The sequence below is a fragment of the Gymnoscopelus microlampas genome, assembly GCF_963454915.1.
Source record: "Gymnoscopelus microlampas genome assembly, chromosome: 17".
Lineage (NCBI taxonomy): Eukaryota > Metazoa > Chordata > Actinopteri > Myctophiformes > Myctophidae > Gymnoscopelus > Gymnoscopelus microlampas.
Window position 1 is genome coordinate 43,932,127 of NC_139954.1, and position 18,486 is coordinate 43,950,612.

Consider the following 18,486-nt stretch of genomic DNA (forward strand, 5'->3'; position numbering starts at 1 on the left):
GCACAAGCTCACAACGCGTTGCGATGCGTTGCGTTGTGAGCTTCGGCTTCAGTGAGATTGGCTATATTCAATATTCAAATAGTCTATATATAAAATAGGGCTAAAGTGGTTAATGTATGTTTTATAATATAATCATTTATATCTGCAAAGTAACGAGTGACTAAAGTTTTCAAATCATTGTAGTGGAGTAAAAGTACAATATTTGCCTCTGAGATGTAGTGGAGTAGAAGTAAAAGTATTGAAAATGAGAGATACTCCAGGTGAGTAAAAAATCCTCAAAAGTGTACTGTAAGTACAGTACTTGAGTAAATGTACTTAGTTACTTTACACCACTGAGTCTTGTGTCATCGTTGTCAGAATAATATCTAACCCTCCATGTATGTGTTGTTGCTCCTCAGGGCACAGAGTGAACGATGGCCTGTGGCACTCTGTGAGCGTGGACACCAGGGATCTGCTGGTCAGCGTAACGCTGGACAGCGAGCCGGCCTCCACTATCGAGCTGTGGGAGCAGGTGGAACCCAGAGGACAGCTTCACTTCGGAGGTCAGTCGGATCAGGAAATTGAACTTGGTTTGCAAACAGCCCATAGAGACCACAAAGTTGTTTGTCCTTTTCTTTCTGTCAATAATACAGACAATGTAACAGGGATTCAGCCAATCTTTATCTTTGTTCGGGAGCGTCACGTTATTAAAACCCTTTAAAAGTGGGAAAGCATCTGTTTCATACTTTGGCTATTCAAAAATAGCAGATATACAAGCTCATAGCGCGGCACTTCGTGCCGCGCTATGAGCTTGTAGATCTGCTGTTTTTGAAAAATCTTGAAAAAGTATATTATTGAATATATATATATATTTTTTTTTTAAGGCGCCCTTTCTTTTACTCAAATCTTTGCTGCTGGGGGGTGGGGTCCCTGGAACAAAATATTTTTGAGAGGGGGTCCCTGGAACAAAATATTTTTGAGAGGGGGTCCCTGGAACAAAATATTTTTGAGAGGGGGTCCCTGGAACAAAATATTTTTGAGAGGGGGTCCCTGGAACAATATATTTTTGAGAAGGGGTCCCTGGAACAAAATATTTTTGAGATGGGGTTCTGCGGCCAAATACAGATAATTTTGGGGGTCTTTATGGGTCAATTCTGAAGTAGTCTCGCGTGGCCAGACTGTTGCCTCCCACAATTTTCAAAATGTTTCCGGTCAGACAGTCTGGGACTCGGAAGCTCTGATTATGATTACAATATAAAGCAGATGTACAGTAAGCCTCCTCCCCACTTCCGTTTCGTCTTTACAGTCGTGCCAATTTATCCTGATATAAATCTAAATCATCTAAGCATCGTTGCTGTCCGGCAGAAACCAGCTAACTCCATGTTGACGCTTTTGCATTTTTTCCCCCATAAATCAGTGCCATTGAACACCCTTTACGTCTGTGTGTTGTTAAAAAGAAATTGAACCAATGAAAAGTATTAAAAAGTGCTTCTGACAAAACCAGATAACTCCATTGGATCCTCAAACTTTCTGCCAAACCAGCTAACTCCGGTGAAGTTAGCTGGTTTTGCTGACTCCAGGCTCCACCCCCTTTTGACCTCCAACCTCATTGTGAGCTTGGAGGTCCATTCAGCTGTTCTTATCAATGATGAACAAAACCTCCTAACTCCATTTTTTTTTTCATTTCCTGAAAAATGAACATTTTGGAGTTAGCTGGTTTCTGCCGGACAGCAGAGATATACTCTACAGTATACAGTAGCTTGTTGCTAAGCAGAAATGGAAATATATAAAATAAAATGTAAAGATATTTTAAAATAATTATATTTTCGGAAGTGCCAGCTTCCTCTCTCGGCTTTCAGGGAGGTGTAGTTCCAGACTCTATATATAGCATTCGGAGATTGTGGAATAGTTGTCTGGCTATATACGCGAGCTATACTAATTCTGAAGGAAACGTCTGCCTCTTTGTACCACTATAGGCTGCCCTTCCGGCGGCTGCAAGAACCCCACGCTGGCGTTCCAGGGCTGCATGCAGCTCATATCCATCAACAGCCAGCCAATAAACCTCCACCACGTCCAGCAGGGACGGCTGGGAGCCTACAACCACCTCCAGTTTGAGATGTGCAACATAAGAGACAGGTAAAGAGAAAAGCATCTCCCGGTCTTCATGTCAACCCTCAGGGTAAGCAGCAGTCAAAGGGGGAGGGAGTGTATAGTGTTCCCTTGTAAAGCAATCCGTGTCTGGCTGCTAATAGTGAATTATCTGTGCCCGGACAGTTTATTCACTGATGGCACTGCCGCGTCTCCGGAGCATTCGCTTTGCCTTTATAAAGTCGCTGACAGCCCGTCCAATAGAAATAGGCTTCCCTGACAGCATCGTCCAATTAACCCGTTCAATCCGGGAACGCGTCTGTGTCGTTTTAGAGTTCAGCCATTACTATTATTTTATACTTTGGCTCTTCAAAAATAGCAGATATACAAGCTCTGTAGAGCTGGTAGATCTGCTATCTTTTTTTAACCTTGAAAATGTGTGCAAAATATTTGAACATGTATTTTTTAAAGCGAACATTTGTTAAATATTTTTGTTCCAGGAACCTCCAGAAGCAAAGATTTGAGAAACAAATGTTCGCTTTAAAAATGTATATATTCAAAGATTTGCAAAAAATGTACGCTTTTTCAAAAATAGCAGATCTACAAGCTTGTAGATCTGCTATTTTTGAATAGCCCAAAGAAATCTAAAAAAAATGACACACCGATGCGTTCCCGGTCTTAACGGGTTAAACCGCAACAGCTCGGTTTCCCTTCCCTCCCTCGCCGAGGACCCCCGCTAACAAGCACCCCCCCCCCCCCCTGTCCTGTGTGGCAGCCCTGTCCCTCATTACCCCTGCAAGTGTTTGTGGGCGCGCGCTCCCCACAAACAGGATTATAGTAGACCTCGTCACCAAGCCCCCGACGAATGTCACGCCACCAGTTTGCCTGGAACAGTTAACGGCGAGCAGACAAACAAGCGCCCTGGCTGGCATCCCTCTTCCCTCGTGTTTCGCCCTGAGGGAGATTCTCCTCCGCTTATGTCAGGTCTCTCAACTGTACCTGCTTTTTCTGTGTTGTTTGCCCAGGGTGTTTTTGAGCCGCATGCCCACAAAACTCAGACACGTATAGTCGGAGGACATCACGCGTGGGCAAAAAAAAACCAGATGAATGAGCACGAGTCTGTCAGTGTGTTGGAGGGAAAGGATGTAGAGAGAGTGTGTGAAATGACTGAAAGATGGAATGTGGAATGGGCTTTCTCTCTGCCGTGGGGGACAAATCGAGCCGCGAGACGTACTGGGCTGCGGTTGAATCAGCACTTGCTTTGCACAGGAGTGTACGGTGTGTTAACCCTTTAAGACCGGGAACGCGTCTGTGTGTCATTTTTTTTTATTTCTTTGGCTATTCAAAAATAGCAGATATACAAGCTTGTAAATCTACTATTTTTGAAAAATTGTGATTTTTTTTTTGTGTGCAAATCTTTGAATATAATTATATAATTTGTTAAACTCAAATCTGTGCTTCTGGGGGTCCCTGGAACAAAATGTTTTCAGATGGGGGAGGGGGTCCGCAGACAAATACATATCATTTTGGGGGTCCTTGACATGAAAAAAGTTTGAGAACCACTGATATTATAGCAACGTAAGTGTTTTTAAAAAGAAACGTTAGAATTTAGAAGACATTTGTAGAATCCCCCAGAAGCAAATATTTAGAGTGAAAAATGTTCGCTTTGAAAAAAATATATATTCAAAGATTTGCACACATTTTCACGATTTAAAAAAAAAAAAAAATGTAGACCTACAAGCTCGTCGCTTGTAGATCTGCTATTTTTTAATAGCCAAAGAAATCTAAACAATGACACACAGACGCGTTCCCGGTCTTAATGGGTTAAGGAAAGTGCGTGTCGCAACAGTCCGAGGCCTCGCCACGCGTCCTCCACTGTATAATCCGCCGTCGCGGGAAGAGACACGCGAGGAAAAACTTGGCCGATGTTGGTGGGGGGGGGGGGGGGGATTTATCCTCATCTTTTGTTTGAGCCCTATGTAAATCATTCCCTTGATGTGTATACGTTCCACTTTTCTATCGTCGTGGGCGTATATTTCAGGGCAAACGACCACACAGCCCATGCTTCGTTAAAAAGCGATGGGAAGATTAACCTTTATGAGTGTTAAAGCTCCCATCTTTTTTTTTTTTCTCTCCGTGTCCAATCAAACTTCATGACTCAATTTATGGCGAGTGTGCACTTCTGTGCACAACCCGGGCTACTGTAATTTCATGACCTGCGAGGGCACCCGTTGAACACAACAATAGAAATAGCTTGATGGTAATTAAACCATTGGCTGTAACCTTATCCCTGCTGCGGCTGGCCCGCTCCACTGCAATTAACCCGTTAAGACCGGGAACGCATGTGTCATTTTGGCTATTCAAAAAAATAGCAGATCTACAAGCTCATAGCGCGGCACAGAGTGCCGCGCTATGAGCTTGTAGATCTGCTATTTTTTTGAAAAGTCGTGAAAGTGTGTGCAAATCTTTGAATATTTATATTTTCTGAGCGAACATTTGTAACTCGAATATTTGCTTCTGGTGAATTCTACAAATGTCTTCTAAATCCTAACAGCTGTTTTATTTTTTAAACGTATGTTGCTAATGCGATATATATATCAATGATTCTCAAACTTTTTAATGTCAAGGACCCCCAAAATTATATGTATTTGGCCGCGGACCGCCATCTGAAGATATTTTGTTCCAGGGACCCCCAGAAGCAAAGATTTGAGTTCAAATGTATATATTCAAAGATTTGCACACATTTTCACTTTTTTTTTTCTCAAAAAAATAGCAGATCTGCAAGCTCATAGCGCTCGGTGCCGCGCTACGAGCTTGTAGATCTGATATGTTTTTGAATAGCCAAAGAAATCTAAAAACGACACACAGATGCCGATCCCGGTCTCAGTGGGTTAATGGGCGCGAGATGAAAGTGTATGAAATTATAGATGCACGCTTGAAAGGCCGGCAATTATGCTGAAACTCAAGGAGGCTCGAGGAAGGGACTATTAATCAGGAGAGTGTGGTTTGGAATTTCCGTGAAGCGCCCCAGTGTTCAAAAATCCCGTAAACATGCACTCTAATGTCGGAACGCGGCGGCCGGGGCCACGCTTCTTTTTTTAGAACGCAACACCATGGTCGTGTTTGCTTCGTTTTTTCCTCTCTCTCTCTCTCTTTATGATCAGACCGCCGCGGAATAATCTAGAGATAAGATCACACCATCAGTACTACTGGGGGATTTTACACTGTAGACGGATGCGTTTGTGAATAAACAAACGGAAATGGAATAAACAGTGTTGGCTCAAACCGCGATCCATTTGGTTGGCAAAACCCCCGTCTTACTAACGGCGTGGGGAAATGAAAGAGGGGGGGAAATATATATTTTGGCTTAAAGAATGATCTGCTTAACCCATTTAGACTGGGAACGCATCTGTGTGTCATTTTTAGATTTATTTTCTACAAGCTCATAGCGCGAGCTTGTTGAGTTTTTGGAAAAGAATCGTGAAAATGTGTGCAAATCTTTCAAAATATATATACATTTTTAACTCAGATCTTTGAATCTGGGGGGTCCCTGGAACTAAATATTTTGAGTTGGGGGTCCGCAGCCAAATACATGGCGTTTTGGGGTTCCTTGACAAAGTTTGAGAACCACTGATATTACAGCAACATAGGTTTTTTCAAACAACTGTTAGTATTTAGAAGACATTTGTACAATCCCCAGAAGCAAAGATTTGAGTTACAAATATTCACCTTAAAAATATATATATTCAAAAGATTTGCACACAATTTCACGATTTTTCAAAAATAGCTGATCTATGAGTGCCGCGCTATGAGCTTGTAGATCTGCTATTTTTGAATAGCCCAAAGAGATCAAAAAATGAGACACAGATGCGTTCCCGGTCTTAATGGGTTAAATGATAATGAAAAGCTCAGGGTGGTAAGTGCACGGCACACATTAATCCACTGCTTGGGTATCAAACAAAAATGCATTAAGAATCCTCAGAGCTTTGTACGACTTAGTTGCCCCATAACAACCCCCCCCCACACACATTTTACATCTTCCCCAAGTCACTTTATTATCATTATCGTGTTCATTGCTTTGAACAATCTGAATCCAAAATTAGGTATCAAAGTGTTGTATGAGATGCTTTTGGCATATTGTAAAGACACAGATATTGTAAGTGTTGCACTACAATTTGTACTTATGTTTTTCAGTGGTGTAAAGTAACTAAGTACATTTAATCAAGTACTGTTACTTAAGTACACTTTTGAGGATTGTTTTTACTTTACTGGAGTATTTCCCATTATCAATATTTTAACCTAAAACTCCACTACATCTCAGAGGCAGATATTGTACTTTTACTCCACTACAATTATTTGACGGCTTTAGTTTCTAGAACATTTACATTATTATCACAAAACATACATTAACCACTTCGGCCCCAAATACGTTTCGATCATTTGAAAATAGCCGATCTACGAGCTGTCAGCTTGTAGATCTGCTATTTTCAAAACATTTTAAACTTGTGAAACGGGACATTCTGCATAAAGAGTACCGTCTACTTTTAGAACTTTAAGTACATTTTGATACCAATACCTTTGTACTTATTATCTTTTCCCCCCAGATGTCTTCCTAACCTGTGTGAACACGGAGGCCAGTGTTCCCAGTCGTGGAGCACCTTCTACTGTGACTGCTCGGGGACCGGATACTCCGGAGCCACCTGTCACAACGGTGAGCCCTTTGTCTCACTTTCCTCGAGCTTGTTTCTCAAAAACGTGCTTTTACCTCACCGCTATGTCTTGGAACCAACGAGCTGTGTGGCACTTCATTCAGCAACCACATGTACAGCTCACACACACACACACACACACACACACACACACACATAAACAGACACTTCGTCTTAGTATTTTTGTCGTGACATTAAATTATCATTATTGCCTGGGGTAACCATAGCCGGACGAGAAAGGGGCGGTTCTTGGCAAAAATGTGGGCGTTTCACTATTTATTTAGTCATCGGAAAATGGGCGTTTCTTCGCCAAAAAAAGGTGTTTCTTCAAAATGAGGGTGTTTCACCTTTTTAATGATTGGTTCCGTATTGCTTCCCAAGTTCCCATGCTCTGGACGGTCGTCAGAGATTTCCAGGAGATTTCTATGTCAGGCAGATACTTGACATTTATAAATGTATTCTTGTTTTTGTTTTTTTTCTACTGGCCCAGCCTAACCCTACCATTACCTCACAATCCCTTATCCTAAATCGAATGAATATCTTTTATAGTTGTTACAGTAGCCTTTTCTATTTTACTTTGCTTTATTCACCCCTGGAGTTAAAATGTTTTTCGTACCCCCACAGTTGGTCATATGTGGGAGGGTGTAGACGAGCATATCTCTGCTGTCCGGCAGAAACCAGCTAACTCCAAAATGTTCATTTTTCAGGAAATGGAAAAAAAAGTGGAGTTAGGAGGTTTTGTTCATCATTGATAAGAACAGCTGAATGGACCTCCAAGCTCACAATGAGGTTGGAGGTCAAAAGGGGGTGGAGCCTGGAGTCAGCAAAACCAGCTAACTGGTTTGTGGATCCAATAGAGTTTTGGGTTTTGTCAAAAGCACTTTTTAATGCTTTTCATCAGTTCAATATTTTTTTTTTTACCAACACACAGACGTATAGGGTGTTCAATGGCCCTGATTTATGGGAAAAATGCAGACTGGTCGGTCTCTCTCTCTCTCTCTCTCTCTCTCTCTCTCTCTCTCTCTCTCTCTCTCTCTCTCTCTCTCTCTCTCTCTCTCTCTCTCTCTCTCTCTCTCTCTCTCTCTCTCTCTCTCTCTCTCTCTCTCTCTCTCTCTCTCTCTCTCTCTCACACACACAAGCACACTTTGCTCTCTCTCGCTCACAGGCCTCCTGTGTTTACAGTGGCTCTCTGATAGGCAGGACAACAACATGGCGCGGTGGTTCAACGCCAGTTTGACCCTCCAATCAATTGCCTGCTGTTCCCCAGACTTAAATCCAAAGGATATATTGCACATAATATATATTTCCGGAGTGCCAGACTCTCATGTGTCAGCCTATTGACATCCCGCGGCATGCGTTTGATATTCACCGCGTAGCCAGCTGTGAGAGAATTCTCCTGTGAAACTCCTTCATTTCGCGGTTGTCGGGCAGAAACCTTGTATATGTCCACAAAAAAAAAACGTTGATTTACAGGATATGGAAGGGAAAAAGATAACCTGTGTTCTGATGGATTGAGTGTAGTTATTTAGTCAGTTCTTCTTTGGTTAAATGTATAAAACCCACAGACAGACTTAACCACATTCACGTTCACAAATTTGCAGTGGTGGAAAAAGTACTCAGTTGGTTTACTTAAGTAAAAGTAGCAATACCACAATATAGAAATACTCTATGTTACAAGTAAAATGCCTGTGTTCAAAATGTTACTTGAGTACAAAAGTATTGGCGTCAAAATATACTTAAAGTACCAAAAGTAAAATGTTTGAAAATAGCCGATCTACAAGCTCACAACGCGTCGCATCGCGACACGTTGTGAGCTTGTAGATCGGCTATTTTCAAATAGCCTAGGTATAAAACAGGGCTACAGTTGTTAATGTATGTTTTATAATAAAATAATTAATATCCGCAAAGTAACTAGTAACTAAAGTTTTCAAATAATTGTAGTGCGGTTAAAGTACAATATTTGCCTCTGAGATGTAGTGGAGTAGAAGTAAAAGTATAGACAACTGGAAATACTCCAGTAAAGCCTACCTAAAAAATTGTACTTAAGTACAGTGCTTGAGTAAATGTACTTAGTTACTTTACCCCACTGTAAATTTGTTCAAAAGGCAAGAAATCAGCCGATCTACAAGCTCGCACAACACTGTTGTAAGTAGTGGTGGAGATACAAGGTGTCTGCCCCACAGTTACACTTTTGCTCTAGAATACTGATGTGTTGTTTGCATGCAGACGGGAAGACGTTGTCCTTGCACATCGGAAGGCAACGTGACAGAAAAGAGCAACACCTGAATTAAAAATAGATCTCCTGCCAACGTAGTTCATCAACTTTGTTATTTGATGCACAGCGCTGTTTTGTCGTGTACTGCTCTGTGGCCGCCGGCGTTCAAGGTTCAAGGGTTTTATATTGTCACGTGTGCTTATGTTATAGTGCAGCCAACGCAACATAGCAGGCAGTGAATTAGTTGTACTTGGAGCGTCATGAACATTGTGGATGAAATAACAGTAATAACATCAAATTAAAAAAAACTTTCAGAAGATTTAGACCTGTTTAACGCATTAAGACCTTTCTTTGGCTATTCAAGAATAGCAGATCTACAAGCTCGTAGCGTGGCACCGAGTGCCACGCTACGAGCTTGTAGATCTGATTTTTTTTTTATCAGGATTTTTTTTTGCAAATCTTATATATACATTTTTAAAGCGAATATTTGTAACTCAAATTGCTTCTGGCTGTCCCTGGAACAAAACATTTTGAGATGGGGGTCTGCGGCCAAATACATTGACATCCTTGACATTAAAAAGTTTGAGAACCACTCATACAACAACATAAGTTTTTTTTCAAAAACTCACTGAGTGCCAGGATTGCCAGAATTATTTCAGAATTGATTCTGAAAAGTGCCAGAGTTTTTTTTCACAGAAAACAAAAAGTGCTTAGGAAGCGAGATACAGCCTTTTTCAGTTCTAAGTTAAACAAGGAGTGGATGAAGCTGCACATCTTCAGATGATGATATCTTGGATTCTGAACATGTTTTTTAAAAAAAAACTATTTTTTTTCAAAAACACGTGAAACACGTTAATGGCACTCAGTGAGTTAAGCTTGTAGATTGGCTACTTTTGGCAAAGAGATGTGGCGTAGACAGAAAAAAGCTGCAATATAGAGCTACAAGGTGTCTGCCCGACAGCGATGATGATATGAAATTAGGCATATATATTTTATTGGCAGTGGTGGAAAAAGTACTCAAATTCTTTACTTAAGTAAAAGTACCAATATTGCAATATAAAAATACTCTGTTACAAGTAAAAGTCCAGAATTAAAAATTTACTTGAGTAAAAGTACAAAAGTATTGGCATCAAAATGTACCTAAAGTATCAAAAGTAAAAGTACTAAAATATTTGAAAATAGCAGATCTACAAGCTCAAACGCGTCGCGCTGCGACGCGTTGTGAGCTTGTAGATCGGCTATTTTCAAATAGCCTAGGTATAAAATAGGGCTAAAGTGGTTAATGTATGTTTTATAATGTAATAATTTACATCTGAAAAGTAACTAGTAACTAAAGTTGTCAAATAAATGTAGTGGAGTAAAAGTACAATATTTGCCTCTGAGATGTAGTGGAGTAGAAGTAAAAGTATTGGAAATTGGAAATACTCAAGTAAAGTACAAATACCTCAACATTGTACTTAAGTACAGTACTTGAGTAAATGTACTTAGTTACTTTCCACCACTGCAGCGATGATGATATGAAATTAGGCATATATATTATTATTGGACGTATAACCATACATGTTAATCCATTCTGCTCCAGCAAACTCCAGCACACTGCTTGGTCTCATTTCTGACCGCTAATTAAGACGTAATAAACTCCGCCGCTCCGGTCATTTGATCTCACACAGCCCGCCAGACCTGCCAGACGTGAGCCAGACAGACAGAGGTCTGGCTGCAAAGCGGACCAGTCATTCAGAGTGTTTCTACACCATGGGAGCAGACAGTCATTCAGAGTGTTTCTACACCATGGGAGCAGACAGTCATTCAGAGTGTTTCTACACCATGGGAGCAGACAGGATCCAATAGAAAACAGAGCCGCACGGGATCAGAGCCTATAGGGAGGGAGGGAGTAGCATGGCTAGTGCTATTGGAACAATCCCATTTAACCCATGCAGACCTGGAAAGCAATCCGTGTCATTTTAGATTTGAACCACTGTAACCGTTATTTCATACTTTAGGTATTCAAAAAGAGCAGATCTACAAGCTCACAGCGCGGCACCGAGTGCCGCGCTGCGAGCTTGTAGATCTTCTATTTTTGAAAAAAAATCGTGAAAATGTGTGCAAATCTTTGAATATACTGTATACATGTTTTTAAAGCGGACATTTTTAACTCAAATCTTTGCTTCTGGGGGGCCCCGGAAGAAAATATTTTGCGATGGGGGTCCACGGCCAAATACATATCATTTTGGGTGGTCCTTGACATGAAAGAAATTGAGCACCACTGATATAGAATCATAGGTTTTTTCAAAAAACTGTTCTGATTTAGAAGACATTTGTAGAATCGTATAACAAAAAGGGAAAAAAAAACTATAGTATAGATTAAGTAAACTAAAAATGATAACAAAATATATTTCCATATTTCCCATACTACCCCACAACTGTGCTTGTGTGTGTGTGCGCGCACACACACACACACACACACACACACACACACACACACACACACACACACACACACACACACACACACACACACACACACACACACGAACCCCCCGTATACACACACGTGCACACAATGCTCAAGTCTTTATAATAGTCCGAGGGATAGTCCTATGGTTTAATAGCCACTTGAACCCTAGCATCCCTATTATGAGGGAAACCTTTGCCAAACAATTGCTAATCTGCAAGCTCACAATGTGTCACAAGGTGTCAAATTGTGAGCTTGTAGATCAACAAAGAGATGTGTTGTAGAGGGGAAAAAAGAGCGGGCCAAGTATAGAGACGATCCTGGTCAAGTACTCAGTATTAGTTTACTAAGTATAAAGCACTTAGGGGATTAAGACTGTATTCAAATTGATACGAGTGAGAAACAAACAATAGATCCTAAAATAGCGACAAAAAAAATCATTGATTTTCCGTCAAACCCGACCTGAGATCCACCGCGGACGACGACACGACGACAAAAATGACAAAGCGAGTCGGGGAAAAAAAGTGAAGGTTTCCTTGATTGAACGCTTCCCTGGTGATTCATCGGGTAATGTTAGGAAACTGTTGATGCATCCGATGTTTTTATCCATCAGCGAATGATTGATTGTTTACTCACCCCACACCACTGTCACGCCTTCTTCTTCTTCTTCTCTGCAGCCATCTACGAGGCGTCCTGCGAGGCCTACCGGCTGACGGGCAGCTCCTCGGGCTACTTCTCCATCGATCCTGATGGGAGCGGCCCCCTGGGGCCCACGCGGGTCTACTGCAACATGACGGGTGAGATCAGCGCTCCGCCGTGGCAGTCATCAACCTTAACACATTAAGACCTGGGACGCATCTGTGTCACTTTTTGCTTTTTGGAAAAATCGAGAAAATGTGTGCAAGAAATATATTTGTATTATTTTAAAGCGAACATTTTGAACTCAAATCTTCGCTTCTGGGGGTCCCTGGAACAAAACATTTTGAGATGGGGGTCCGCGGCAAAATACATATAATTTTTGGGGTCCTTGACATGAAAAAGTTTGAGCACCACTGATACAGAAACATACGTTTTTCAGAAAAACTGCAACGGATTTATAGGAGACATTTGTAGAATCGGCTTCAGGTCTTAATGGGTTAACACTGTGGCTGCTGAGCTCTCTGTGCCGCGGACGGAGAGCTCCGAGAAGGGAGAGTTCAGTCACTTACAGGTCACATCCCATCGATCTGTGTGCCACGACTTGCCTGACAGTTCGCCATGTAATAAAAAGAAAAAAAAAATCATTACGGTCACCCCCGCTCCCAGCTATAAGGTCGAGTTGATGAAGGATTGGGAGTTCATTTGCGTGCGGCAAAAATATCCGCCCGTGCGAGTGTGAAGTCAGGCCGTGTATACAGTACGTACAACAACCGCATGTAAAGCTGGTAATCTACTGGTCGTTTTCATTTTGGCGCCCTGTGGGAATATAGGTGCAGATTTAGAATTCATTCATTCAACCTATATTTAAGATTCTCGGAGAGATCATTGAAGGAGACCCTCATTTACAATGATGCCGAGATTACGCACACACACATATATATAACATAAGAACGACAAGAAAAACGATAATGTTGACAACAATCAGATAAAACAGGTGCATGTTGACAGCAATCAGTTGCATACAGGTAATGCACGGTTCTTATATACATTCTTAAAATGGCCAATAGATGCTAGGGTATTCAATTTCAGCTCTTGTTGCAAGAGGTTCTAGGAATCAGGCACACCAAAGCTGAAAGCAGTCTTTCCCAGTTCCGAACTGGCAAAAGGAACCAGAAAAGGACTATCCAATCGCCAGAGCGAGTTTGAATGTGACTAGGTTTCTGACGTAAGCATGGATGAGATATAAGGTGGTAATTTTCCAACCAGGGCTTTATAAATAAAGTGGTGTCAATGATTATAGGCTCTATGCACAGCAGCCATATTATCACTTCCTTGACAGGTGTTACCAATGATACTAATGAAGGCTCTGTTCCATTTAGTGTAGCAGTAGCACAGTGGTTCTCAGATTTTTCAATTTCCACGACCCCCATAACTCTGAGAGTGTACAAATGGAACCAAATGGACCCTTTTTTTTTAACACAAAGTCTTCTCTTATGGGTCGTCCCTAGCACAACATCATTTTCAGATGGGGGTCCGTGAGCCAAATAACTATCAATTTGCGGGGTCCTTGACATACAAATGTTTGAGAACCACTGGCTTTAGAAGATTCACTTAATCCTTGAGCTGGATTGTAAAACATGACAATGCTTTTGTGTGTTTTGTGGGGGGTTTTTTTTGTGCATTTGTGGAGCTCTCCTGTGTGCGTACTGTAGTGTAGTACGTACCCGGCGGTAACAAACTACCCCGGTTGCATGTGAGGGCCGGGCCAGACGTCTCGCCTTTCAGTCTACCGATGAGAGCGAGCGGAGCGACGCGGCCAAGCGATGCCGTGGCTGAGCGTGCTTGAGCGCCGGCCTAGCTGGCACACACACTCGACACAGTATCTGTCACTTTAGCTGCCGTCACCCTCCACAGCATGTCCTTCTGAGAGAGGTTAACCCATAAAGGCCCGGGAACGCATCTGTGTCATTTTTACGATTTCTTTGGCTATTTAAAAAAAATAGCAGATATACAAGCTCATAGCGTGGCACCGAGTGCCGCGCTATGAGCTTGTAGATCTGCATTTTTTTTTAAAAACATCATTCATGCAAATATTTTAATATATATATATATTTTTAAAGCGAACATTTTAACTCAAATCTTTGCTTCTGGGGGATTCTACAAATGTCTTCTACATCTTAACAGTTTTTTGAAAGAAAAATAAGTTGCTATAATATCAGTGGTTGTCAAGCTTTTTTCATGTCAAGGACCCCCAAAATGATATGTATTTGTCCACGGACCCCCATCTCAAAATATGTTTTTTACAGGGACCCCCCCCCCCGCCCCAGAAGCAAAGATTTGAGTTAAAAATGTTCGCTTTAAAAAAAAAAAAAGAAATATATATAATCAAGATTTTCACACATTAAAAAAAAAAAAATCAAAAATAGCAGATCTACAAGCTCGTAGTGCCGCACTCGGTGCCGCACTACGAGCTTGTAGATCCGCTATTTTTGAATAGCCAAAGAAATCCAAAAAAAAATACACCGATGCGTGTTCCCGGTCTTAATGGGTTAATGTAACTGTTAAGTCATTTACAGAGGGGGCCGCGCTGCTTCCTACTCTCCATAGTCTGACTTCAGAGAGCTTTATGTTTTCTCTTGCCCCCCCCCCCCCCCACCCCACCCTAATTTCCCCTCACAAATCCTAGTCATCAGACGGGGAGCGACGCCTCAGGTTGACCTCAATTAAAGAATCCATTAGAGATGTAAATAACTCTCAGCTTGACAACCTGGGACGTGAATAATCGCAAAGTGTGGAGTGTGGGGATTTTCTCTAAGGCGAGGTAAACACAAAATCCCCCATAATACATACTAAGTGGGGGATGGAAATGAATTGGAGTCATCACCTCGGTTAACCCATTAAGACCGGGGACGCATCTGTGTTATTTTAAGATGTCTTTGGCTGTTAAAAAATAGCAGATATACAAGCTCGTAGCGCGGCACCGAGTGCCGCGCTACGAGCTTGTAGATCTGCTATATTTGAAAAGAAATCGTGAAAATGCGTGAAAATCTTTGAATACATATTTTTCTAAAGCAAACATTTGTCAAATATTTTGTTCCAGGGAGCTCCGGAAGCAAAGATTTGAGTTACAAATGTTTGCTTTAACAATATATATATATTTTCAAAGATTTTGCACAAATGCTCAAGATTTTTCAAAAATAGCAGATCTACAAGCTCATATGAGCTTCTAGATCTACTATGTTTTAATAGCCCAAAGAAAATCTAAAAATGACAGATGCGTTCCCGGTCTTAAAGGGTTAATTACGCAAACTGTTCACCCCCCCACTTCTCTGCCGGGGGAATGCATGGAAAAGTCTGACATCGATTTACAGTCAGAGAAATTGGTACTGTGCATGCTTTGATAACCAAATATGATTAGGTATTGACGTTATTGGATATTTTAGCTCACAGAGTATATTGACTGTTTTTTTTGTTTTGTTCTTTAAGGCCAATTGTTCTGTAATTTAACCACATTGACCTCATGGACCCTGTCATCCATATTCTAGGCATGTCATAATAGAGGGGTCCTTGGATAATGCATTTCTGCGGTCAGAAGCCGGAAGTTAGCATCTTCCTGGTTCTCTCGACAAAAGTCAATGCATGGGATTTTTGCATTGGATTCATGATTATTGTCGAAAATAATACTTACACGTTTTGTGTAAGATAATCTTCACAAATGAACACCTTAGAGGCAGAGAATGTTCTCTGCTGGATGAATAGAATAGGATACAAATAGAATAGAATTTGAGTACTTTTTACACCACTGCAAGTGAAGCACAATAAATTATTGATACAAAAAAACAAACGTAAACAATGATTTTGATGTTAAACGACACCTTTACATGGCGTTATCGTGGGACTTAGAGTGTTGTGTGTTTGTGTGTAGATGACAAGGTGTGGACAGTGCTGACACACAACAGCACGGCTCCAGTGAAGGTCCATGGCTCTTCTGTCCAGAAGCCCTACGTCATGAGGTTCAACTACAGCGCCTCGCCAGAGCAGCTGCGCGCCGTCGTCACCGCCTCCGAGCAGTGTCAACAGGAAGTGGTCTACAGCTGCAGGAAGTCCCGCCTCTTCAACACCAGAGGTACAGTACAGAACACTAAGGCTAGCTTAAGACAGTGTTTCCCACCCTTCTTACATCTGGCAAAAACTGAGCCCCCCCACACGTGCGCGCATTCACTCTATATACTACTACTATACTATTAGCAAAAATTACAGGTCTACAAGCTCACAACATGTCGCGATGTGACGCGTTGTTGAATTTTTGGGACACATTTTTGGAAGAAATGTTTTTTTGGTTTTACTGTTTTTGACATTTTAATGACATGCCCTGAATATGGATTAGCCTGGTAAACCATCCCCCTTCCGGAAATATAATGTGCATTTAATTCCAGGAATTGAGTCTGGCCTGAGAGCTTATCTGGGCGTTTCTGCGTCGTCCACAAAATAGACTAGCCCATCAGCGTCCTCGCTCATTGTTCTGTGAGTGGAGGCTGGCATTAACATTTTCTCCACTGTATTTTAAAACGTCAAAACGCTCTCAAACTTCTTTTTTTGTGGCACAGAATTTACTATTAAGATATTTTTCGGATAGCATTTAGTTGTTTAACTTCATATGTGGTCAATTAATCGTGACAGAGCCTATTTAGAAATAACAAGAACCGGCAGGGGCTGGCAGTGATACTCATGTATCCGTATAAAGCAACCTATTTTCGGCATGGCCCTTTCAAATGTCCCCTTGCTCCTACGCTGCTTTGTGGTGGTGGTGGAACTAACTGCTGATTGGCTGAAGGGGATGTCGGTCACCGGTACTACTCCCGCCCAGCTCCCGCCCACAGCCAGAAAGCCAAACAGACACTTACAGTAAGCACAAGGTAAACACAGGGTAATACATCAAATGCATAGAGACAGTATAGTGCCGCGGTAATCTAGGATCATAGGTAGACCAGGAACCTATAGTCTAAACAGTATAATAATATCCAAAAATGTATAATATGTACATTGAAACCAGGTCAATAAAATGAACCTGGCATCTGTTTGAATCTGTCTAACAATATGAAAGCAAGCTAGGATTTTGCGCAACAACACAGATATCCCCCCAGTGAGAAACAGTGGTTTAAGACCATGTCCTCTGCTAAATGTGCTCCACCAGCACCCCCACCCTCCTCATGACCCATTTGGTCGATACTCTGAGAGAGACCCACTCTGACCTCACTGAGCGGAATATAAACTACCTCAAGCTCCACCGCTCTCATTATCATTAATATTATTATTATTTTCTTCTTTTTTTTTTGTTTTGGTGATAACTTGAAAGGCGATCTCCAATCTTTTCTCGCGCACATTCATCTTGAATTGCTCTGGGAGCACCGCGGTGTCCCAGACATCCCGCGTTTGCTCCTTAAATCATGAAACATTCATGAGGTCTTGAAATCCCCCCACCATTCCCCAAGGTGCCATGTGTGCGCAAACAAACAAGTTCATTATCATGATCAGATCAAAAGAGAAGACAGAAAACAAGGGCGTTTTATGGCTCCGTGAACACGATCAAGATAGAGGCTGAATTGTGCCGCCCGTTTCCTTTAATCTTGGAGGAGGCCAATGACTCTCAAATCTCTCGTCCATCGCACTGCTAGGCACGTAGATGTGAACCAAACACCCCCCCCCCCCTTAGCCAACAGCACGCTCAACAACACATCGGAATAATACATAATAATGTGTTGTAGAATTACTTGTGTTTCTATCGGGAGTACACAATTCTATTCAACATGTTAATATATGCATAGTACTGCTATTACTATTACTATTACTACTATACTACAAACAGCAACATTAACAACAACAACAACAACAACCCAGTTCCGGGCATAGAGTTATACATGTGGTTTTCAACCAGTGGTCCGGGGACCACCAGTGGTCCTTGAGGGTGTTCCAGGGGGTCCCCAGCCAAATTAATAGTTAGGGACCAAATGGACCCTTATGTGTCTGTAACTCTGGGAGTGTACAAATGGAACCAAATGGACCCTAACGGGTCCATTTGGTTCCATTTGTACACTCCCAGAGTTGAATGAACACTAATGACGATGATACAGTGTAGATTGGGACCCCCAAGAAAACAAAATGGTTGAGTCCCTGGCATATCTTTTCAAATGAGGGTCCGTTGGTCTAATATGTGTCAATTTGGGGGTCCTTGACGTGAAAAAGGTTGAAAACCACTGGTCTAGACCATTGGTTCTCAACCTTTTCAGACTGTGACCCCCAAAATAATCATATTTGAACTGGGGACCCCCTATACCTGATAAGCACTTAGAATGTAGAAGTTGGGGCATTACATTTAGTTTGACTATTGTGAAAATAGCAGATGC

General features: G+C 41.7%; 1 protein-coding gene across 1 annotated transcript in view; it reads left to right on the forward strand.

The window, feature by feature from the left end:
• The window catches only part of LOC311064464 (contactin-associated protein-like 5), a gene marked incomplete at both ends in the record, with an annotated part of 145,723 nt that overhangs the window by 75,188 nt on the left and 52,049 nt on the right, over positions 1-18,486 (forward strand). The window contains 5 exon segments of the mRNA XM_084084294.1: positions 399-542; positions 1,956-2,115; positions 6,672-6,778; positions 12,121-12,240; positions 16,008-16,208. Of these exon segments, the coding sequence (XP_083940420.1) occupies positions 399-542; positions 1,956-2,115; positions 6,672-6,778; positions 12,121-12,240; positions 16,008-16,208 (732 nt within the window).